This window comes from Microtus oregoni, unplaced genomic scaffold (genome assembly GCF_018167655.1).
Source record: "Microtus oregoni isolate MIOR12 unplaced genomic scaffold, Mior012 000012F_ref0000307, whole genome shotgun sequence".
Classification (NCBI taxonomy): Eukaryota; Metazoa; Chordata; class Mammalia; order Rodentia; family Cricetidae; genus Microtus; species Microtus oregoni.
In genome coordinates, this window is record NW_024543071.1 from 26,227,465 (window position 1) to 26,250,296 (window position 22,832).

At 43.5% G+C, this 22,832-nt stretch overlaps 1 protein-coding gene across 1 annotated transcript; it reads left to right on the forward strand.

Annotated features, from left to right (window-relative positions):
- The first annotated feature begins 4,648 nt into the window (after positions 1-4,648).
- On the forward strand, positions 4,649-17,694 carry LOC121454125 (interferon-induced protein with tetratricopeptide repeats 1-like). Its single transcript, XM_041661330.1, has 2 exons — positions 4,649-4,707; positions 15,720-17,694. Exons 1-2 carry the CDS (start codon positions 4,649-4,651, stop codon positions 17,092-17,094), a joined length of 1,434 nt encoding a protein of 477 aa, XP_041517264.1. The 3' UTR covers positions 17,095-17,694.
- Positions 17,695-22,832: the final 5,138 nt, after the last annotated feature.

Below are 22,832 nucleotides of genomic sequence, written 5' to 3' on the forward strand. Positions count from 1 at the left end.
TAGAAGGAATTTCTGTCCCCACTACACCTGCTCACCTAATGACCAGGACTGACACCTGCTGTGCTCGACCCTTGGAACTCTGACACAAAACTTATTCCTTATGTCTGTGCTGTGACAAAGAAAGTCTTCATCCTCTGCCTGCCAGTGTCCTGGACAAAGAAGTCTAATTTAATTACGATTCATTTTAGGTCATCAGAAATTCTTACTCTAGTACAACCTCAGAGCAAAAGAAATGAGCAAAGGAGAAAGTTTGAAAGCAGGAGAGGTCTCACATTCCTGGACACCCATTCACAGCTAATGAGAGACTTAATTGTGGGGACAGTAATGCAAAGAAAACTTTCTGAAACCTTACAGACTGAAGATGACATAAGAAGTTTGCCCATTTTTTTCTGTGCTGTTGATTGTGTGTTATGGGTGATGCTTTTCTGTTGAAATAGGAGCGGCTGGGCTGCATCCCCAGCACCCAGCCACCCGCATGGCTAGCTTATGCCCCGAAATAATTACACGGAAATTGTATTCTTTTAAACACTGCTTGGCCCATTAGTTTCAGCCTCTTATTGGCTAGCTCTTACATTTCGATCTAACCCATTTCTATTAATCTGTGTAGCCCACGAGCTGGCTTACCAGGAAAGACCTTAACCTGCGTCTGTCTGGAGTGGGAAAATCATGGTGACTCCTTGACTCAGCTTCTTTCTCCCAGCATCCTGTTCTGTTTACTCCGCCTACCTATGTTTTAACCTATGAGGGCCAGCCAAGCAGTTTCTTTATTTTTTAACCAATAAACTTCCTCCATCACTTTTCCCTCCACTAAAATAAATCCATTAAAATTTGCTGGAATCACAAGCTCTTTAAGTGTAATTTGTTGATAGTACTCCAAAGGTTCATCTTTCATGGTACTCGGGAAGGCATGGAATAGTAGAACCAACTCCCAGGAGTCAAGTGGGCAAGCAGGAGAGAAAGCTGTGCACATGAAAGCAGCACGTGGGATGTGAAAACACGAAAAAGGTTATTTCATTCTACACAACACCGGATAGTAAGGGTGACTGATGCTACCCTGGTACCTGAGCGCTGATATTTCTCAGTAGGAAGATGATGCTTGGGATGGGCTTACACTTCATTTTCCTGACCCTTGGGAAATTACCAGTGATACTGTTCTACAGATTTATCCATGTTAAGCCAATAACATGTTTATTAAATTCAAGCAAAAGAAAACAGTAGTGTCAGCTCTCAGGATTCGTAAAGATGCTCCCTGGTAGCCCACATCAACACAGAGGAAGGGTAACTGAGACAGGAGAAGAAAAGGGAATGGGAGAAAGAAAGATTGGGAAGCAGCAAGAGGATATGCAGTTTGTTTGAAAAGCTGGGATTTGGTTATTTGGCAGACTCTTCTCTTCCAGGAAACCATTTCCACCTTTGCCTCAAGGGAGACACTTTTCCAAGACTTTGTAGAGAATGGTATGTGTGTCAGATACTGGATGCTTCAGCTATCTGGCGTGTTCCTTTTATCATTAAGCCCTGTCTCCTTTACTTCAGTCCATGAGAGTTATAGGTCAAAACTAGAAAACTGAAATGCTTAAGGTTCTTGCATTGATTGACGTGCCTTGAGTTCCTAGATCCCAGACTCAATGGCCCATGATGTACCTTTGTGCTCTATGTCTGCTGACCCACACTGCCAATGCTCAGGAGCTCTTCTCTGCCCTCTGCTCCTCCTCTCCCTCCCTTCCTGTTGTTTAACTGTCCTGTCAGTTCTTTTGGGTTTTCTTTGTTCCTCTTCTTCTTTTTTGTTTTTGTTGTTTTGTTGTTTTGTGACAAGGTTTCTCTGTAGTTTTGGAGCTTGACCTGGAACTAGCACTTATAGACCAGGCTGGCCTTGAACTCACAAATATCTGCCTGCCTCTGCCTCCCAAGTGCTAAGATTAAAGGCATGCGCCACCACCTCCCGGCCCACTTTGCTCTTCTTTCTCCCCTCATAGTGTTGTCTCTCCCATTGTCCTGACTCTTCTCATTGACACAACTGCATGGATGAAACTTCAATGAGTTATTGCCTGCCCTCCACAGCTATGCAAGGAACAATCATGGGTGATACACTGTGCATGTGCACAGCTATGCAAGGGACAATCATGGGTGATACACTGTGCATGTGCACAAGCACATAACAAGTACACACCACTAAATATATATGAAAAATATTTAAATTAATAATACGTAAAACCACTGTGCTTTATGGTTTGAGCATCAGGCTGTAGCTAATAGCGTCATTATTGTTTACTAAATGTTGATTATGTGTACTTAGTTACGAGTACAGTTCCCAATATTCCATGATGAACTGTAGTTCAAAAGAGGAGTGAGAATGATCCCACACGAGAAAGAGCCATAGATGAGTAGGAGTCCAGGAGGGGGCTGCTGGTACTGATTGCTGGTGTTGTTGCCAGTGGCAGGCCAAAAAAGATGCTGAGGAATCCAGCCAGGATTCAAAAGGCCTACCCAAGTCAAGGACAAGAGCTGCAAGTCAAGTCAAGGTCTAGATGGGTGATCTGGGGAAAGGGCCTTCAGTAGAGCAGACTGCATCAAGGGAGGGGACTAAGGTTGGTCAAATTGTCCCTTGACACAAACAACAGGTATCAGATGATAGGTTAGTGTGGGCTGTGACATCCCAGTATCAACTAACTGTCACTCTATGGATGATATCCAAGGGTGGAAGCAACACCCCTTCTTTATCAGGGTCCAATGCCCCAATATTAACTATTTTTCTCTCTTGGACCTGCAGGAGGCACAGGAATAAATGAGACACAGTTCACACAGCAATATGGGAAGGGAGTCTCAGGCTTTATTCCAACCCTCAAGATCACCAGTGTTTACTAACCAAACATCTTTTATCCCCCAAGGTAAACTAAGGTGGAAGTTCATTAACATTCTGTTTCCCAAGTAGCAGGACTATAGTCATGTCCACAGCTTGGTCACTAGTTTGGAAATAATACCTCTTTTCAGGCGATCTACATAATTACAAAAGAAAAGGAGCAGCATAGGCTGAGCTTTTGTTAGGGCAGTGACAGCCTGTCTGGAAGGGTGCCTGATGGATCCTAACCATGGCCTGAGAACTTAGATGTCACATCATGTAGAAATATGGGACTACACTTCTTCAATCTGATTTTTCAGGTAAATCCTTAAGCCTGGTTTCCTTGAAATGCCCCTTAATTCACAACATTTTTAATACATATGGTAATCTTTATTCACCACATACCATCTTTTATTGATTATCTGGGAGGTTTATATCATACACTCTGATCTTGACAGTCCTTTCATGTCCACTCTGCCTTGTAAACTTACACCAGAAGTAAACAAACAAGAAAAACACAAATTTCACTTTGTGTTATCTATATCGTATTTGGAGCATCGCCAAATTCTTAGTGCCCAATCCCAGAAATACACTGAATCCTTCCTCTCCCACACATTCACCAGAAGCTCAGAAGCTATGGATTGAGGAGAGATAGTGTATGATTTATGTTGCGGGTACAAGGCAGCTTTTGGCGAGTCCACAAACCAAGGTGGCTGGCCCCAGCCATGCAGCAGCGGGCTGGTCCTGCAGACTGTGAGTCCCCTGGAAAGTGCAAGTTCCTGGCGAAGATACAAGCTCCCGGTGGCAAGCAGTGTAGGCACATGGACAGACAGAACAAGGACAGATACATCATACAGAATAGAATTAGACATTTATTAGTTAAATTATGGAGGAAAAGGAAAAATTGGAAAAGGGGGTGAGAAAGAGAGAGAGAGACAGACAGACAGAGGGAGAAAGAGAAAAAAAGAAGGAAAAGAGGACAGAGGGAGAGAGATAAAGGGACAGCAGAAAAGGGAGCAAGGAAAGAAGCCAAGATGGCTATGGAAGGCGGGATACATGGAGTGGCCGTGGTTTGTTTCTTAAAGTAACGAACAATCATAACAGCTAGTCTTCAGCTCTTTCACAAGTTTTCTTATATTTATTTACTCACTGCTTCATTCATTTTGGTTTTTTGAGACTGAATTTCAATGTGTGGCTCTGACTGTTCTAGAACTCCCTCTGTAGACCAGGTTGGTCTTGAACTCAGATATCCTCCAGTTTCTGCCTGTGGAGTTCTGGTTTTAAAGGTGGGAAAAAAAGAGTTGATGTAGGGTAGCTGACATGACAGATGATTGACATCACACTTTGTCACACTTTTTATGAGTTTTCTTTGGTGGCTCTCTGTCTAGGCTGTTATGTGTTTTAGGGGAAGACAGTTTGGGAGGTCCATTGTCTGCCACAAACGCCTTCCATATCTTCCCCTCTCAACCCTGCCTCTGCAGACATCGATATCACTTTCACCACAAAAGTTGTCTCTGTGCTCTTTCCATTCAGTGGGGACATGGGTCGTGATGCCCCACTCTAATTCTGGGGACACTATAGATCACAAACACAGCCCTATGCTTCAATTAGACCACTAACCGAGAACCAATTGTCATAGGCTACCTGTCAGAGGACATCAAGATGGCAACCCACAACAATCTGGTACCCTACAGCAGCACATCCTACAGATACTGATGGCTTCATGCATCGGCAGAGACCAAGGATATCCCCATGGCCTTTGATGGATGCTGAGGGCACAGATTGAGCTAGAACAAAGAATGCATTAGCACCATGGACCCAGACAAGGCCCTTGCAGGCCACCCTGACCACAAATGTCACTATGGCCTCAGGTGACAGCACAGACACCAGATATCCACATGGTCTTTGGTTATAACTAGGCCGTGGACAACAACACAGATCACTGCTATAGCAGGGCTTGGGACTTAATCATAGGCCCTGACTTGGGTATGGCACAGACTTCTCCACAACGATCTTGTAGGGAAGCCTCCCTTCCTCTCCCAGTTGAAAACCATTTTTCAGCCTGGGTGGCATGAGGGCTGAGCGATGTTGGTGTATTTTCTGGCTCTATCCATTGGCTAAAGTGTTTGTGACTGTAAGCCCTATTCTTTGGTCTCCATTTTTGGAGGCCCCGTCTCTGTGCCTGCCAAGCCCTGACCATTCCCTGGATCAGGGTCAAGACAGCCTGCCAAAATTTTGACCACTGCCCCAGTCTATTTAAACTGCTTCCACTGAAAGTTCCCTCGTGGTCTCTTTCGTCCACTACCCCCCTCCAGCCCATAACTACATTCCCGGTATCCTGGTTTCCCTTTGCAGCCACCCAAGAGCACAGGAGTCCCATTAAATTTGGATATTTGTAAATTTGACTTGTAATTTGGCTTGATTGGGTTTTTTGCATCAGCAGAGCACTCCCGTTAGCAAAATTCCTAACATCTTGGAGGTCCCACTGGGAAGGGTGGCCATTCTGCATGGCCGTAGGCTACATGTCAAAAGCCCCCTAGTCTACAATCTGAGCTCTCCATGCCCCTCTAAAATTTGCTCCCAGGCTACAGAGCTGCGTCTTGGTGGGTCCCTTTTGGTTGTCTGTGCTATAGGAGTTTGGAGGGACCCATTTGTACTTGCTTTTTTCGATTATTGGACTATTGTGGAAGCTGCGGGCCTGCACCTTGAGGTCTGACCTCAGCAGCTAGACCAGCAAGACCGGGTCTAGCTGAGATGGACTCTGTTTGCTTTAGGGACACCTAGCATTCAATTTCCTTGGCCCACTTACACCGAAGAGCTATTTTAGGGGACACACTGTAATAGAGTTAGGACACGCAGTTGGGCACAGACTTTAACGTGGGCATTTGCAGTTCAAAGCCAGATCCGCTGTCACCCCTGAGATGCCTCTTACAAAATCTTTATAAATTGTGGCTGTCCAATACAATCTGTCCCGAATGGCTACTTTCCCTATGCATCTAAGATTTGGCCTCAATACTATCTTGACAATGGGATACCAGAAGGAAGCCTTGGGCTTACCGTCCTCTGGAACCTAGAAAATTTTTGTCGCCTTCAGGAAAAATGGGCGAGCTTACATATGTCCATGGTTTTTCGGCTCTGTGCTCTTTCCCTTTTATTAGTAGCCTGTGTCTCACGGCACTGGTCTTGGAGCACAACGCCTCCAAATTTCCAGTCATCTGGGAATTGTGACCCCAATAATTTTAGCTGGACCATGCAGCCAGAGGCACTGGCCACTCCACTACTCCCTCAAGCCCACACTATCCAACCCCCTCCTATGAATCAACATTTTTTATATTTCTCTCCTTCACTGTCTACCCCCTTCCTTGCCAATCTGGAAGTTCAAGGTCAACTTCCACCTTACCCACCTTCCTCTCTTCCTCACCCTCCCCATCCTACCCCAACTTTCCACCAATAAACTCCCTCTGCACACTGGGCTACCACCTCCCAATCCTCCCCAGTCTCCTCCTGTGCCAAATACCAACATAGCTTGTCCTCTTCTGCCCTCTCCGGGAGGTAGCAGGAATCAATAGCATTATAAAAGTTCATGTTCCCTTTTCTCTTTCAGATCTCTCTCAGATAGAAAAGAGGCCAGGTTCCTTTTCTACTAACCCTTCTGCTTATATTAAAGAGTTCGTTATTTGCCCGAGGCCTACTATTTAACTAGTAAAGCCTCAGGTACACTGAGAAGATCTGCAGAGGGAAGTGCACATGCATGGATAGAATCTGCAGAAGTTGATAAGGAAAGCCACACAGCAAGCCAAGTGGTATGGACTACTTCCAGACTGTAGAGGAACCAACTTGCAGATGGACTCTTGTATCCCTAAACTTCCATTTGCCATCCCATCAAATCAACATGACTATAGTCTCACTTCCAAAGAGTAAGTGCAGAATATCAGGACTTTTGATGAAAAAATTGTGAAGATGCAAGTCTGGTCCTTTATGTTCACATTGCCTCCATCAACCCCTTTGTAACAGCATCTCCTGGTACACGGATGTCTCTCTCTGGACAGAGAGGGGAATTGACATGTCAGTCTCTTCCAGAGTTTTCTCCTTATCAGTTCAGAGTAGAGAACAGGAAGGCCAATACCTGGTTGTCCACAGTTTCGCTGACGAGAAACCTGAAGGCTTTTGTTTCAGTTTCCAGTTTCATTTTCCCACTGGTGTATGCCACACCACACCTCATTTTATAGCACTCTTCCCAGCTTATATATGAGAAGCCCAGTTGGTGCGAAGGTCAGAAGAGAGCAGAGCATCAAGGAAGGATCCTGAGGAGTCCTGTTTTGGTGAAAACTCAGACAACTGCAGCCACCTTCACAGCCACTATGGGGTAAGGATTTCCCTGCTCTGCAGGTTGAGTGAACCCAGGACACAGACATTTGCTTGTGACCAGGTCTGATGAGTCTGCTTGCAATCATTTGTTATGTCTTATGGGTTCTCTTTTTACTACTGAAAAGGGAACAAGGATACTAATTGTACTGATGGACCAGAGAATTTGTTCAATGATTATAATGTGGGTATGGGGCTGGATGAGTGAAAGAATACTTGCTAGAGTTTTTAAGACTGTCTCAGACATGTAGTTCAAATCCCTGGTTGACACATTAGCATGCTCATCCCATGGAGAGAGACAATTACCAACGAGAACTTCAGGAGTGGAATAATTATGTGGGATTTCCTTCTATATGCTGTGAATACCATTGGTTAAAGCTGCTTTGGGCCTGTGATAGGGTAGATCAGAGCTAGGTGAGGAAAACCAAACTTTATGCTGGGAGAAAGAAAGCAGAGTCAGAGAGAACTCATGTAACTCCACCAGAGACAGACTCTGTTCAGAATCTTGTCAGTAAGTCACAGCCATATTGTGATACACAGATTACTGGAAATGGGTTAAATTAAGATGTAAGAGTTGGCCAATAAGAAGTTAAAGCTAATGGGCTAAGCAGTGATTAATTAATACAGTGTCTGTGTGGTCAGTTTGGTTCTGGGTAGTCGAGATAAACATGCGAACTCCTACAACACAATAAGTTACCACTCTATGTACTTAGAGTCCTAAAAGAGAGCAGCTGCTTAGAGTATCTTCCATCCAATCTCCTAACCCCACACCTTCATTGCTCTTGGGATGGACCTAGAGACACCCAGTGAATCTTTGGAGATGCTGTTCAAGGTTACTGGATCAAGTCCTTTGGCCCATCCCTGACTGGGTTAACCCAAGAGAGGACACATTTTTTTCTGTCCCTTAGTAAGAGACAAAATGAGGAAATTTTATTATATTTGATATGAAATATTTAATTATTTTCCTGCAAGAAACTAAATACCACCAGGAGTTTATGCATATATGTATGTAATTTTATATCCATACACATATATAAAATATAAAGAAGTACTAGTCACCGTGTAGTCTTTTTTATTTTTTTGGTTTCTGGGTATTTTTGGTTTTGTTTTTCAAGTCAGAGTTTCTCTGTAGTTTTGGAGCCTATCATGGATCTAGCTCTTGTAGATTAGGCTCATTGTAAACTCACAGAGATCTGTAAACTCTGCCTCTGAGTGCTGGGATTAAAGGCATGTACACCACTAACTGCTTCCATGTTAAGTCTTTTTATGTAAATGTCTCTTGTTTTATGTTGATACTGCTTTTTGAGTTGAAAATGTCAGTCTGTAGAGTTGTTTTCTTTAAAATCTAGGGCTATAGAGATCATCTCTTTCAAAGGCAACTATTTTATATTCTTGCACATAGAAACATGTACAGAACGAGAGTATGGAGGAGGCTGAGAGCTTCGGTTGTATGAAAAGAAAAATATAGAAAACACAGAGGTATAAAATTGTGAAATAAAATAAACAAGGGGGCAGAAGACATTAAGAGCTGTCAGGTGACAGTCATGGTCATAGGTCTAGTGATTAAGCTGTGCCTGGGGCTACATTTCCCATGACTCTAGCAGGTTGCTAGGACTGTGTTTTGCAATTGAGTGCCTGCAGTTTGTGAAAGGCTGGAGATCTCCAAGTGCACAGGGGAGGCTGGATGCTGAGATCTCCAAGTGTACAGGGGAGGCTGGATGCTGAGAACTCCAATTGCACGTGTGCAGTGGGATCCAGGTTGCTCTCTGTCCCCGTTGCCCACACAAATGGCGGCTGCCTCTGTGCAGCTCAGCTTTCCTGCTGCAAGTGCTTATCCACAAGAGCATGTGCCTCTCCCTTGGGGCACAGCTCCCCACAAGGATCCTTGGGGGCCTCCCAGTCAAGGCAGATCTCCATAGACAGATGGCGTCCAGATTTCAAAGTGTTCTTAGCTACCATGCCAATGTCTTTATTTCTCATAAAGTGAGGACACAGTCTCTAATTCCTGCTGTGGGTTGCTGTAGGCAGGGAAATCAAAGAAAAGCAGGATTGAATTTGATCGCCCTAAACTATGTTAATGTTTCTATAGAAAAATGATCACCATTTTTACATACCCAAAAACAGAAGGAATAAACATGCATTTAGTGCTTTCATAGATAGAGACAGAGAATCAGAGAAGAAGAGATGCTGTACTCTCTGCAAATGCCATGGCCAGCAGAGTAATGCCCTGCATGAGGCAAGAAAGAAATGTAGTTGAACACACCTTAGTCATCCAGTGTTGTTTACACTTCTAGATGTTGGGTCCAGCGGGGTCATGCAAAGGTAGGGATAGACAACCAAAGTCTAATAAACCAGAAACAATCTTTATTTCAGAAACAAGAATCCAGTAAAAAATAAAGTAAAAAATCTCCATTGGGCACACAAAGCTTATCAGCTAGCTGAGACCTCAGGCAGAGATGGATTAATTTAGGCTGAGGTAAAAGGCCGTTTTTTTTTCCTGCTGCAACTGCTGAGTCAGGAAAATCTCTCTCAAAGGAGCCATTAAACACTACCAGCAAACAGCAAAAAGCTGTGTTAAACTTTATGTACCCGTATATTTTTCTTTCTAGAATTCCTTTTTCAAGCCCTCTCAGGTTTTATGTAGATTTAGTGATCACGTTGAAGTGGCAGTTGTTTTAGGGAGAGGTGGCTTGTTTGTCCCTATTAGCTGAGCCCTGAAATAACCACACAGAAATTGTATTAATTAAAACACTGCTTGGCCCATTTGCTCTAGCTTCTTCTTGGCTAACTCTAACATCTTGATTTAACCCATTTCTATTAATCTGTATATTGCCACGTGGCAGTGGCTTACCAGGAAAGATTCAGCATGTCTGACTCTGGCGGCTCCATGGTGGCTCTCTGACTCTGCTGTCTTCCTCGTAGCGTTGAGTTCTGTTTTTCCTGCCTACCTAAGTTCTGCCCTATCAAAGGCCAAGGCAGTTTCTTTATTCATTAACCAAAGAAAGCAACACATAAACAGAAGTACCTCCTACAGTAAACTTAGATACAGATTGCCTTATTTTACAGACTCCATAACCAATGTTTATACTTAATCTCAATTGTCTTCCTTGGAATGTTCAGGAGGTGTTTACTGAAGCCCTGTGTTGTCCCCTTTGATGTTGTCAATTTCATATAGCGGTATAAGGCTTAACCCACCGGTTGTATATCTACTTCCTAACAGTTGACTCCTTAGGCTAGCTCTCAGTTTGCAGAGAGATGCTTTGGCCTTGTACATAGAGCTATGGGTTGTAAAGCAAAATAACCCCTTGTTAATAGCTCATCCTCAAACTCTTGAGAGAGCTGCTGACAGTCTGTTCTCATTTTACTAGACTTACAATCTTTTTTTTATTTCTAAATTTATATTTCTGGAATCTACATTTTAATATTCTTATTCTTGAACTCTTCACTGGAGTCTGAACCCCACACAGTTTGTTGTGAGAATATTAAATTAAGCCCAATTGAATTTGAAAAAAAAAAAAAAAGTTCTTTGGTGTAATACAATGCACTGTCCAAAAGGAGGCATAATTGCACTGGATCTCAATTCCAAGTACTTTTAATAAGATGGGTTGTAGAGGTAGCTTTTATGTGTTGCCTTAAGGGCTCAGGGAAGGATTCTGTGAGGTGTCAGTCATACAGATAGCATAGAGGTTATTTTTGGGCATTAGATACATCCCTCCCTGATTTGGGAGCTTGAGGAGACTTTGGCTATACAGATAAAGCAAAGGTCACCTAGCTATTGACCACCTCTGATCCTGATGTGAGAACATTGCATATCTGGCTCTACAGAGAGCACATTCACCAGGCTTTTAATGATCTCTATTCCCAGCCTTCAGGGTGGAAAAACAATTTATCCATATTTCTTTTTTTTATTTTTAATTTTATTTTATTGAAAAAAAGGAAAAAAAAGTTTCCGCCTTTTCCCAGCCTCCTAATCCCCTCCCCCTCTTCCCACCCTTCTCCCCCTCCCCCCACTCCTCTCCCCCTCCCTCTCCAGTCCAAAGAGCAGTCAGGGTTCCCTGCCCTGTGGAAAGTCCAAGGTCCTCCCCCCTCCATCCATATCTAGGAAAGTGAACATCCAAACTGGCTAGGCTCCCACAAAGCCAGAACATTAAGTAGGATCAAAACCCCGTGCCATCGTCCTTGGCTTCTCATCAGCCCTCATTGTTCGCCATGTTCAGAGATTCCGGTGTTATCCCATGCTTTTTCTGTCACAGTCCAGCTGGCCTTGGTGAGCTCCCAATAGATCAGCCCCACTGTCTCAGTGGGTGGGTGCACCCCTCGTGGTTCTGACTTCCTTGCTCATGTTCTCCCTCCTTCTGTTCCTCATTGGGACCTTGGAAGCTCAGTCCAGTGCTCCAGTAAGGGTCTCTGTTTCTATCTCCATCCATCACCAGATGAAGGTTCTATGGTGATATGCAAGATATTCGTCAGTATTATTATCATATTTCTTATTGAAGAAACAATCCTATGTGTCTATCATTGCTGGTTTCATTCGTGCTCATCTAAGGGGACAAGGACTTTGTGCTGCTCAACAGACAGAGACAGAACAAGAGGAGAGAAACAGAGTGAGACAGAGGGGGACAGAGAGACTGACAGACAGGAAGACACAGAGACTATAAAAAAAAAACTTCTGCATTTAACTCTTTCTAACCTGGCTTACCAAATGTTATCAGTAAAGACTTGAGTACAGGGACAACTGCCAACCATTTCCAGAGGCACTATTCAAATATTCAAATAATTGTGCCCATCATCAATAGAACTCTACCAGGGGTATATAATTAGAAAGAGAAATAGAAATATTTTATTATGAAACAGTGCTGTGGAAATTAGAATGGACAAGTGAGATGAGGGATAAGCCCAAAGAGAACTGGTCCATGAAGCTCATGACCCTTTATAAGGCATGAACAAAGAGCTGTGATACCTCTGCTGGTTGGTACATCAAGGACATTTTAAGCATCCTCTGTCCATTGCTTGAAGCCAAGGGAAGGAAGGGCTGTCAGTGTTTTTACTCAACAAGCTTCGATCATGGTCACTGATGCTGCTCTCTCTGGGACCTCAATCTCATGCAAGTCCCTGTAAGATCTGAAATATCATGTGACAGGAGGAAGAAGCTTCACAGTTGTTTCCCTTGGAGACCTAGACTGGTGCTGGAGAGATGGCTCAGTGGTAAAGGGCTTGCCAAGGAAGTGGGAGAATGGCAGTCTCAGTGCAATTACTGAGAGCAGAGCTGCAGACCACTGTCTTTCCTTCTCAGAAAACAAGCAGGTGAAGACCAGCGCCTAATGCTGTCCACCGGCCTTCATAGGTGGGCCTTGGCATTTGCAGCCCCTCCACAAACACAATTGAAATTCCGTGAGATAAGGAGAAACATGGAGAGAACAAGGCTTAGAAGAAGCCCCTAAAACGTCATTTCCTGATAGTTATGACTGCTTTAAAAAAATTGTTTTTGCTTGTTCTTCATTTACTTTAATGTAAAGTAAACAAGGTTTTTGTTTATATTTGTGATTAATATATAATTACATTTCTACTTTTTTTCCTTTCCTATTTCAAGGCCCTCACATTTACCCTTCCAACTCTGCTCCAGAATCGTTGCCTCCTGTTTTCATTGATTGTTAATGTATGCACATATATAAACATAGATATGTGTGTGTACCTGTCCAGTCCTTATACTGTTTCTTGTTAGGTATGGTATCAGGATTGGATATCTGGTGCTGTACAGCCTAGCCGGGGGGATACCAGCTCTCCCATCCCCAGTGTACTGGTTGTTCATTGCTCTTTGAGTATCATGAGGCCTCACTGGCTCTTTCTATCTGATCTGTATGTTTCCTGTCCATTGTTATCATCTTTGAGCAGCTCATCTTTGGTCATTCAAGCCAATGAAATTTTCAAAAATTTTAGAGGTGAATTCTTTCTCTGGTCTTACATAGAGAAATGGCATTCAAAACTAATCAAAAGATTCTAAGATTTCCAAAATGGAAGGGACATCTATCCATGGAGTCCCTTACTGAGATGTGTGCTTCTCTAAATCAAAGGTACCTGTCTCAGAGTAGTTGCTTCCAGATTGTCACTTCTAAGAGTCTACATTTGCTAGGGAAGTGTTGTGTTCTTCTCTTTCTTCTATCTCAATTTTTCAGAACGCTGCCAGAATGCCTAATATCCACTATGAGTGAGTACATACTGTGTTTGTATTTCTGGGACTGGGTTATTTCAGTCAGGAAGCTTTTTCTAGTTCCATCCGTTTGTCTGCAAATTTCAAGAAGTCACTGCTTTTTAGTGCTGACTACACTACTTGTCATCACAGAATTACATCTAGTAATTGATGGAAGCAGATGCAGTGACCCACATCCAAGCACTGGGCTTAGCTCCTGGCATTCAGTTGAAGAGAGGGAGAAGGGATCATATGAACAAGACTGGGGGAGGGGTGAAGGGCATGGTGGGAAAATCATAAAGACAGCTGACCAGAGCTAGTTGAAACTCAAAGACTATGGATTGATAGTTGTGTTGAAATAGATTCTCTGAATGTGGGGTGACAGTCATGTATCTTGATCTATTGTGGGGCTCCCTGATAGTGGGATCAGGACCTATTTCAGGTAATGAACTGATGTTTTGGAGCACATTCCTTATGGTGGATTACCTTACTCAACCTTGAAACAGAGGGAATGGTCTTGGTCCTGACTCAACTTGGTTTGCCATACTTTGTTGAGTCCCCAAAGAACACCTTACCTTCTGAGGAATGGATGGAGGGTGAAAAGAAGGGGATGTTGGGGGCAGGAGGAAAGGAAGAATGGAGAACTGAGGTTTTTATGTAAGAAAAAATATTATTTAGGTATATAGAGCCCCCAAAGTTCTGTTTTGCAAGTCACTGGGCCCATGGAATTTTTCTAAGGCCCCCTGTAGGTAGAAGGGCTTTACCATGCACTCAGTGCTCTGACCCATGTCTTTCTGCAATGCCATCCTCCGTAATATATATGCCTTTTTCTCTCATATGAATACTCATGCTAGTGCGTAGTGTTTTGATTGTTTTAGGTTTGTAGTTACTTTAATTCATTGTATGAAAACTGACTTTTATTACAGGAGTATCTTGGAGATTTTCTAGCATTTTGGCCTGTCACACAAAGCTTCCTTTGAGGCAATGGTGCTGTATTCTGGTCTTGTAGTATTTAAAACTGGAGCTCATGGATTTTAACTGGGGTTATCACAATTCAGACATATGAGAACTTTACTGAAAGAAATAAGATGAAGTTCCTACAGTAGACGTTGAACACAGAAAGGGGGGGTATCCAGAGTCATCAGAAATTTGATCAAAACATTATCAGGGTAGAGGCATAGGGGATGGGTAGGCTGCTGAGTCCAGCTGGCTGATTCATGAGGTTTCTAAATGGCTGTCATGTTCTATTTGTCAACACTTAAGAACTCCAAGCTAGAGTGTTCCTTTATGGGACAGACCTAACAGGTATGGCACCTCCTGCTGTTATTCTTGACATCTGATCAGATCAAGGAAAAAGACAGCTGATTTAAGCACTATGGCATCTCTGACCTCTGGCAGACAACTACCAATAGGACCAAGGGCCTATTGCCATCTAGCCATGGAATACTCAAAGGTGCTACTGTGGGTGTCTACAAACCCGAGTCACACAATTCTATCTCTTGCTCTCAACACTGATAGAAAAGTAGGAAACTCCTGTGGAGTTTATAAAATATTTATATGTTTAGCCTCACCAATCCCCCAAAGTCCAGAAACAGGAAACACTGATATTCCCAATACACAGATGTGTACACTGTGATCCCGAGGCATGGGTGATACACTCTAGAAAAGAGCTTGTCCTGCTCCATGGGGAGACAAGAAAGCACATGAAGTGTAGATGCATGTTTCAAATGCAGAGATTCTTTGCAATCCTAGAGAGGACAGCTAAGTTGAGTCACCCCCCCCCCATGTTGCCCAATGAAAAAAGATCCAGAGAAAATCATATCCCTAGTGTCACAAAGCAGTCCCAAGGCAGAAAGCATGTTCATTTGTTCTAACTCAGGCTACTTCTGACAGGACACCAGCTGTTTGTGTCTGAGAAAAAAAAGGAAGGACCTGCAAGGACAAATAATTCCTACTTAGGTCAGCTGAGGTGGCAGTTACTTGTACACAGTGGGGAAGGGGTAATAGTTTTATCGAGTTTCACATCTCAGGGCAGGAGTCTGACAAGGTTGCGGCTGGGCCTGTATTTCTGTAACCATTTCTTTTTGTGAAGAAATGGATGAACTCAAAAGCTAAGATGGTAAGTACACGTACATGGACGTGCATGTGCAAAGAGACTCTGACAGTTCTAGTAAGTGAGGATTTGATGTAAAAAACAGATATCAAGAAATTCTAAATGGGCAAAATGTTAGATTTCCTGGAAATAAGCAAGAATGTTGTAAAATGTGCTTTGCATGGTGTCAGATTCTGGCCAGGTTGTCCATGAAAAATCTTCCTGCTTCCTTCTTGCAGAGAGAATGCGGGTACTGATCAGGTCAAGGAGAATCTCCTTCAGCTGAGCTGTCACTTCACGTGGAGCTTGCTGTTTGAAGATGCTGACATACCTGATTTGGAAATGAGAATCTCGGAGGAGGTCGAGTTCCTAGACATCATGAGCCCAGTGAGGATGCACAACCTCCTGGCCTACGTGAGACACCGGAAAGGCCAGCATGAGGAAGCCCTGCAGAGCCTGAGAGAAGCAGAAGCCTTGGCTAGGAGAGAGCAGTTGGGCAAGAAAATGCTGGTGACCTGGGGCAACTGTGCCTGGGTGCATTACCACATAGGCAGCTTGGCAGAAGCCCAGAGCTACCTGGACAAGGTGGAGAATGCGTGCAAGGACGTTGCAAATCCCTTCCGCTACAGGATGGAGTGTGCCGAGATGCACTGTGAGGAAGGCTGGGCCTTGCTGAAGTGTGGAGGACGGAATTGTAGACGAGCCCTGGCCTGCTTTGCAAAAGCTCTGAAAACTGAGCCTGAAAACCCCGAATACAGCATTGGCTATGCTGTCGCCGCCTATCGTGAAGACAATGATGACAATAATGTATCTCTGGAACCACTAAGGAAGGCTGTTAGGTTAAATCCAGCAGATCCATATATTAAAGTTTATCTTGCCCTGAAACTTCAGAGTGTAGGAGAAAATGACGAAGCAGAAAGACACATTGAAGAAGCCCTCAGTAGCGAGTCCTGTCGAACCTATGTCTTTCGTCATGCAGCCAAGTATTACCGCAATAAAGGCTGCATAGACCAAGCTCTCCAACTACTAAAGCAGGCCTTGGAATCATCAGGTGACTCTGGCTACCTGCATTTCCAAATAGGGCTCTGTTACAAGCAACAAATGATCCAACTGAAGACTGAGCCTGGTGAGCGGGACAGCATGGAGGAAAAGGCACAACTGGCCATCTGTGAATTTCAGAAGACTGTGGATCTGAGGCCCACGTTTGAGATGGCTTATGTTTGCATGGCTGAAGTACAGGCAGACATTCGCCAATATGAAGAAGCTGAGGCAAATTTCCAGATAGCGCTGAACATGCAGAACCTTAGGGGGCACATAAAGCAGGATATTCATTTCCGCTATGGCCGTTACCAGTTATTTCATCAAAAATCAGAGGACATGGCGATCACCCACTACTTAAAAGGTCTACAAATAGAAGAACCGTCCTATGCCTGGAGGAAACTACTCATAGCTTTGGAGAAAGTGGCTGACAAAAGAATTGAAAAGGATGTTCGACTTGTGGAGAGCATCAGCCTCCTTGGGTTAGTCCACAAGCTGAGAGGGAACATGCAAGAGTCCCTGATGTACTATGAGCAGGCTCTGAGGCTCACTGGGGAGATGAACCCTGAGTTCTGAATGCAGCTCAGCTCTACGAAGATAATGTACTCATCACTGAGGTTCCATCCCTCCTAACTGACTGCTTTCCCCAGAACTGCATTCTTGCTGGAATCCAAGTACCTAAATGCAATGGCTCCTGCCACCTCTTTCTCACCCTCATTGTCCTATCTAGAAGGAACTTCTGTCCCCACAACACCTGCTCACTTAATGGTCAGGACTGATTCCTGCTGTGCTGGACCCTTCGAGCCCTGTGACAAACCTTATCCTTTACGCCTGTGCTATGAGAAAGAAAGTCTTCATTGTCTGCCTGCCAGTGTCCCCGACAAAGAATTCTTCTCCAATTAGGATTCTTTCAGGTCATCAGGATCTCTTACTATAGTACAACCTCAGAGCAAAAGAGATGAACAAAGGAGAGAGTTTTAAAGCAGGAACGCTCTCACAGTCCTGGACACCCATTCACAGCTAATGAAAGACTTGAGTGTGGGGACAGTAATGCAAGGAAACCTTGCTGAACCTTACAGACTGAAGATGACATAAAAAGTTTGCCTGATTTTTTTTCTGTCCTATTGATAGTGTGTTATGTGTGATGTTTTTCTCTGCATTAAAATAAATCCATTAAAATTTACTGGAATCACAAGCTCTTTCAGTGTAATTTGTTGATAGTATTCCAAAGCTTCTTCTTTCACGGTCCCTAGGAAGGCATGGGATAGCAGAATCAACTCCCAGGAGTCTCTTGGGCAAGCAGGGGAGAAAGCTGTGCACATGAAAGGAGCACGTGGGAAGTGAAAACACGAAAAAGGTTATTTCATTCTACACAATACCGGAGAGTAAGGGTGACTGATGCTACCCTGGTACCTGAGCGCTGCTATTTCTCAGTAGGAAGGTGATGCTTGGGATGGGCTTAGACTTCATTTGCCTGATTCTTGGGAAAGTACAACTGATACTTTCTACAGGTTTTTCCATGTTAAGACCATTAACATGTTTATTAAATTCAAGCAATGGAAAACTATAGTGTCAGCTCTCAGGATTCATAAAGATGCTCCTTGGTAGCCCACATCAATGGAGAGGAAGAGTAACTGAGATGGGAGAAGAAAAGGGAATGGAAGAAAGAAAGATTGGGCAGCAGCAGGAAGACATGCAGTTTGATTGACAAGCTAGGATCTGGTTATTTGGCAGACACGTCTCTTCCAGGAAACCATTTCCACCTTTGCCTGAGGGGAGACATATTTACAAAATATTTCAGGGGATGATATGTGTGTCAGATACTGGATGCTTCAGCTATCTGGCATGTCCTATTATCACTAAGCCCTGTATCCTGCCCTTAACTTCATGAGAGTTATAGGTCAAAAGTAGAGAACTGAAATGCTTAAGTTTCTTGCATTGATTAACGTGCCTTCAGTTCCCAGATCCCCGACTCACTGGGCCAGGATGCACCTTGTGCTCTATGTCTGCAGATTCACACTGCCAATGCTCAGGAGCTCTTCTCTGCCCTCTGCTCCTCCTCTCCCTCTGTCCCTGCTGTTTAACTGTCCTGTCAGCTCCTTTGGGTTTTCTTTGTCTTTCTTTTTCCCCCATAGTGTAGTCTCTCTATAACTGTTTTGACTTTTCTCATCGACACAACTGCAAGGATGAAACTTCAACAAGTTGTGGCCTGTTCCGCACAGCTATGCAAGGGACAATCATGGGTAATTTCATGTGAAGGCAAGCAGGCACACACACACACACACACACACACACACACACACGCACAACACTGAATAAATGTGAAAAGTATTTAAATTAATAATGATAAGAAAAACAACTGTGCTTTATGGTTAGAGCATCAGGCTGTAGCTAATAACATCACTATATTTTACTAAATATAGATTATGTGTACTTAGTGACCAGTTCTGTTCTCAGTGTTCCTTGATGAACTGAAGTTCAAAAGAGAAGTGAGAATGATCCCAATGAGAAAGAGCCATAGATGAGTAGAAGGCCAAGAGGGGGCTCCTGGTACTGATTGCTGGTGTTGTTGTCAGCATCAGGCCAAGAATGATGCTGAAGAATGAAGCTAGGTGGCACAGAGGCGGAGCGGCGGCGCGGCCAGACGCACAGAGGCGGAGCGGCGGTGGCCAGACGCAGCAGAGCAACACCGCATACAGGAAGAGGCTTTCGGGGACCGGCGCAGCGGCAGACCCAAGCAGCGGGGACAGGCGTGCAATAAGGAGAGCAGATCGCCCTACTACAATTGAATCAAAGAGGTAGGCCTTTGGTTGGCCAGGTCACTGGCACAAGGGGAGCCTGGTCCTGTCCTGAAGATCCTTCGGAGGGGTGAGAGGGTTCTTGGCCTGCAGCAGGAACCACGAAAGAGAGTGAGGGCATTTTGTAAGCGGAGCCCTTGGCCAGCAGGGAAACCTGATCCGGTTTTTAAAGGACCCATTGGATAGGATCAATAGGAGGAGATGGGCAGGCGCCAAGGCAAGAATTCACCCAATAATCCGAAAAACAACATGAAGACATCAGAACCCAATGATCTTACAACAGAAGTATTTGAACAACCTAACACAGAAGAAGTGGAAAAAATCGACTTTATGAAGATAATAGAGTCCCTTAAACAACATGTAAAAAATGCCCTTATAGAAATGGATGAGAAGTATAACAAAAAGTTTGAAGAAATGTGTAAATACGTACATGATACCCTGGGAAACCAAGAAAAAACCATCAAACAGGTAATGGAAACAGTTCAAGAATTGAAAACTGAAATGAAGGCAAAGAAGAAAATACAAACTGAGGACCAGCTGGATATGGAAAATCTAGGCCAACGAGCAGAGTCTACAGAAACAAGCATAATCAATAGAATACAAGAGCTAGAAGAAAGACTCTCAGATGCTGAGGACACCATAGAGAAAATAAACGAACAGATCAAAGAAAACAGCAAAGCCAACAAATTCTCAACACAAAACATTCAGGAACTATGGGACACAATAAAAAAACCAAACCTAAGAATAATAGGAATAGAAGAAAGAGAAGAGTCACAGCTCAAAGGCCCAGAAAATATTTTCAACAAAATTATGGAAGAAAACTTTCCCAACTTAAAGAAAGATATTCACTTAAATATTCAAGAAGCATACAGAACACCAAACAGACTGGATCAAAGAAAAACATCTCCTCGCCATATAATAATCAAAACACAAAATATACAGGTTAAAGAAAGAATATTAAGAGCTGCAAAAGAAAAAGGGCAAGTAACTTATAAAGGTAAACCGATCAGACTTACACCTGACTTCTCGATGGAAACTATGAAAGCCAGAAGGTCCTGGATAGAGGTTCTGCAGAAGCTAAGAGACCATGGATGCAAACCCAAACTACTATACCCAGCCAAGCTATCGTTCACTATCAACGGAGAAAACAAGACATTCCAGGATAAGAACAAATTTAAACAATACGTAGCCACAAATCCAGCCCTACAGAAAGTAATAGAAGGAAAATCGCAACCCAAGGAATCCAACACTGCCAACACTGCCTACAATAACCCAGGCATCTAATGACCCTTCACGAGCACATCTCAAAGAAGGGAGACACACAATCTCTACTACCAAAAGCAATAAGAATAACCGGAGTAAACTACCACTGGTCATTAATATCACTTAATATTAATGGGCTCAATTCACCTATAAAAAGGCACAGGCTAAAAGATTGGATACGAAAACAGGATCCAACATTCTGCTGTTTGCAAGAAACACATCTCAACCACAATGACAGGCACCTACTCAGAGTAAAGGGTTGGGAAAAGGTGTTTCAAGCAAATGGTCCTAAGAAAAAAGCAGGTGTGGCCATACTAATTTCTAACAAAACTGACTTCAAACTAAAATCAATCAGAAGAGACCGAGACAGTCACTTTATACTCATAACAGGAACAATTCATCAGGAGGACGTCTCAATCCTGAATATATACGCCCCCAATATAAAAGCACCTACTTATGTAAAAGAAATATTACTAGAACTCAAGGCAGACATCAAACCACACACACTAGTAGTAGGAGACTTCAACACTCCTCTCTCACCAATGGACAGGTCAATCAGACAGAAACCTAATAGAGAATTAAGAGAATTATTGGAGGTAATGAAGCAAATGGACTTAACAGACATCTATAGAACATTCCACCCAAATAGGAAAGAATATACCTTCTTCTCTGCAGCAATACCACTCTTGGGAATATACCCAAGAGAGGCCCTATCATACAACAAAAGTATACGCTCAACTATGTTCATGGCAGCATTGTTTGTAATAGCCAGAACCTGGAAACAACCTAGATGCCCTTCAACGGAAGAATGGATGAAGAAAGTATGGAATATATACATATTAGAGTATTACTCAGCAGTAAAAAACAAGGACTTCTTGAATTTTGCATACAAATGGATGGAAATAGAAAACACTATCCTGAGTGAGGTAAGCCAGACCCAAAAAGAGGAATATGGGATGTACTCACTCATATTTGGTTTCTAGCCATAAATAAAGGACATTGAGCTTATAATTCATGTTCCTAGAGAAGCTAAATAAGAAGGTGAATCCAAAGACAAACACATAGGCATCCTCAGGAATATTAACCTTCATCAGGCGATGAAAGGAGACAGAGACAGAGACCCACATGGGAGCACCGGACAGAAATCTCAAGGTCCAAATCAGGAGCAGAAGGAGACGGAGCATGAGCAAGGAACTCAGAACCACGAGGGGTGCACCCACACACTAAGACAATGGGGATGTTCTATTGGGATCTCACCAAGGCCAGCTGGCCTAGGTCTGAAAAAGCATGGGATAAACCCGGACTAGCTGAACATAGCGGACAATGAGGAATACTGAGAATTCAAGAACAATTGCAGTGGGTTTTTGATCCTACTGCACGTACTGGCTTTGTGGGAGCCTAGGCAGTTTGAATGCTCACCTTACGAGACCTGGATAGAGGTGGGCAGTCCTTGGGCTTCCCACAGGTCAGGGAACCCTGATTGCTCTTCGAGCAGATGAGGGAGGGGGACTTGATCGGGGGAGGGGGAGGGAAATGGGAAGCGGCTGTGGGGACGAGGCAGAAATCCTTAATAAATAAATAAATTTAAAAAATAAAATAATAATAATAATAATAAAGAATGAAGCTAGGTGTCAAAAGGCCTAACCAAGTCAAGGGCAAGAGCTGCAAGTCAGGTCCAGGTCTAGGTGGGTGATCAGGGGAAAGGGCCTTCAGTAGAGCAGACTGCACCAAAGGAGGGGACTAAGGTTGGGCACTTGGTTCTCAGCCCTTGACCCAGACATCAGGTATCAGATGGTAGGTTAGTGTGGGCTGTGACATCCCAGTGTCAGCTAACTGTCACTCTATGGATGATATCCAAGTGTGGAAGCCACACCTCTTCTTATATCTGATTTGCCAGGTAAGTCCTTGCCCCTAGTCTCCTTGAAATGCCCCTTAATTCACCTCATTTTTAATCTGTATAATAATCTTTTTCCCCACATACCCTCTTCTTTGATTATCTGGGATTTTAACATCAAGCACACAAATCTTCACAGTCATTCCATGTCCACTTCCCCTTGTAAACTTACTCACAAAAGCAGTAAAATAAACAAACAAACAAGAAAAACACAAAGTCCACTTTGTATTATCTATATAGTATTTGGGGCATGGTCAAATTCATAGCGGCCCGCCCCTGAAATACAACTGAGTCCTTCCTCTCCTACACATTCTCCAGAAGCACAGGACCTGTGAATTGTGGAGCGCTAGTCTTCAGCT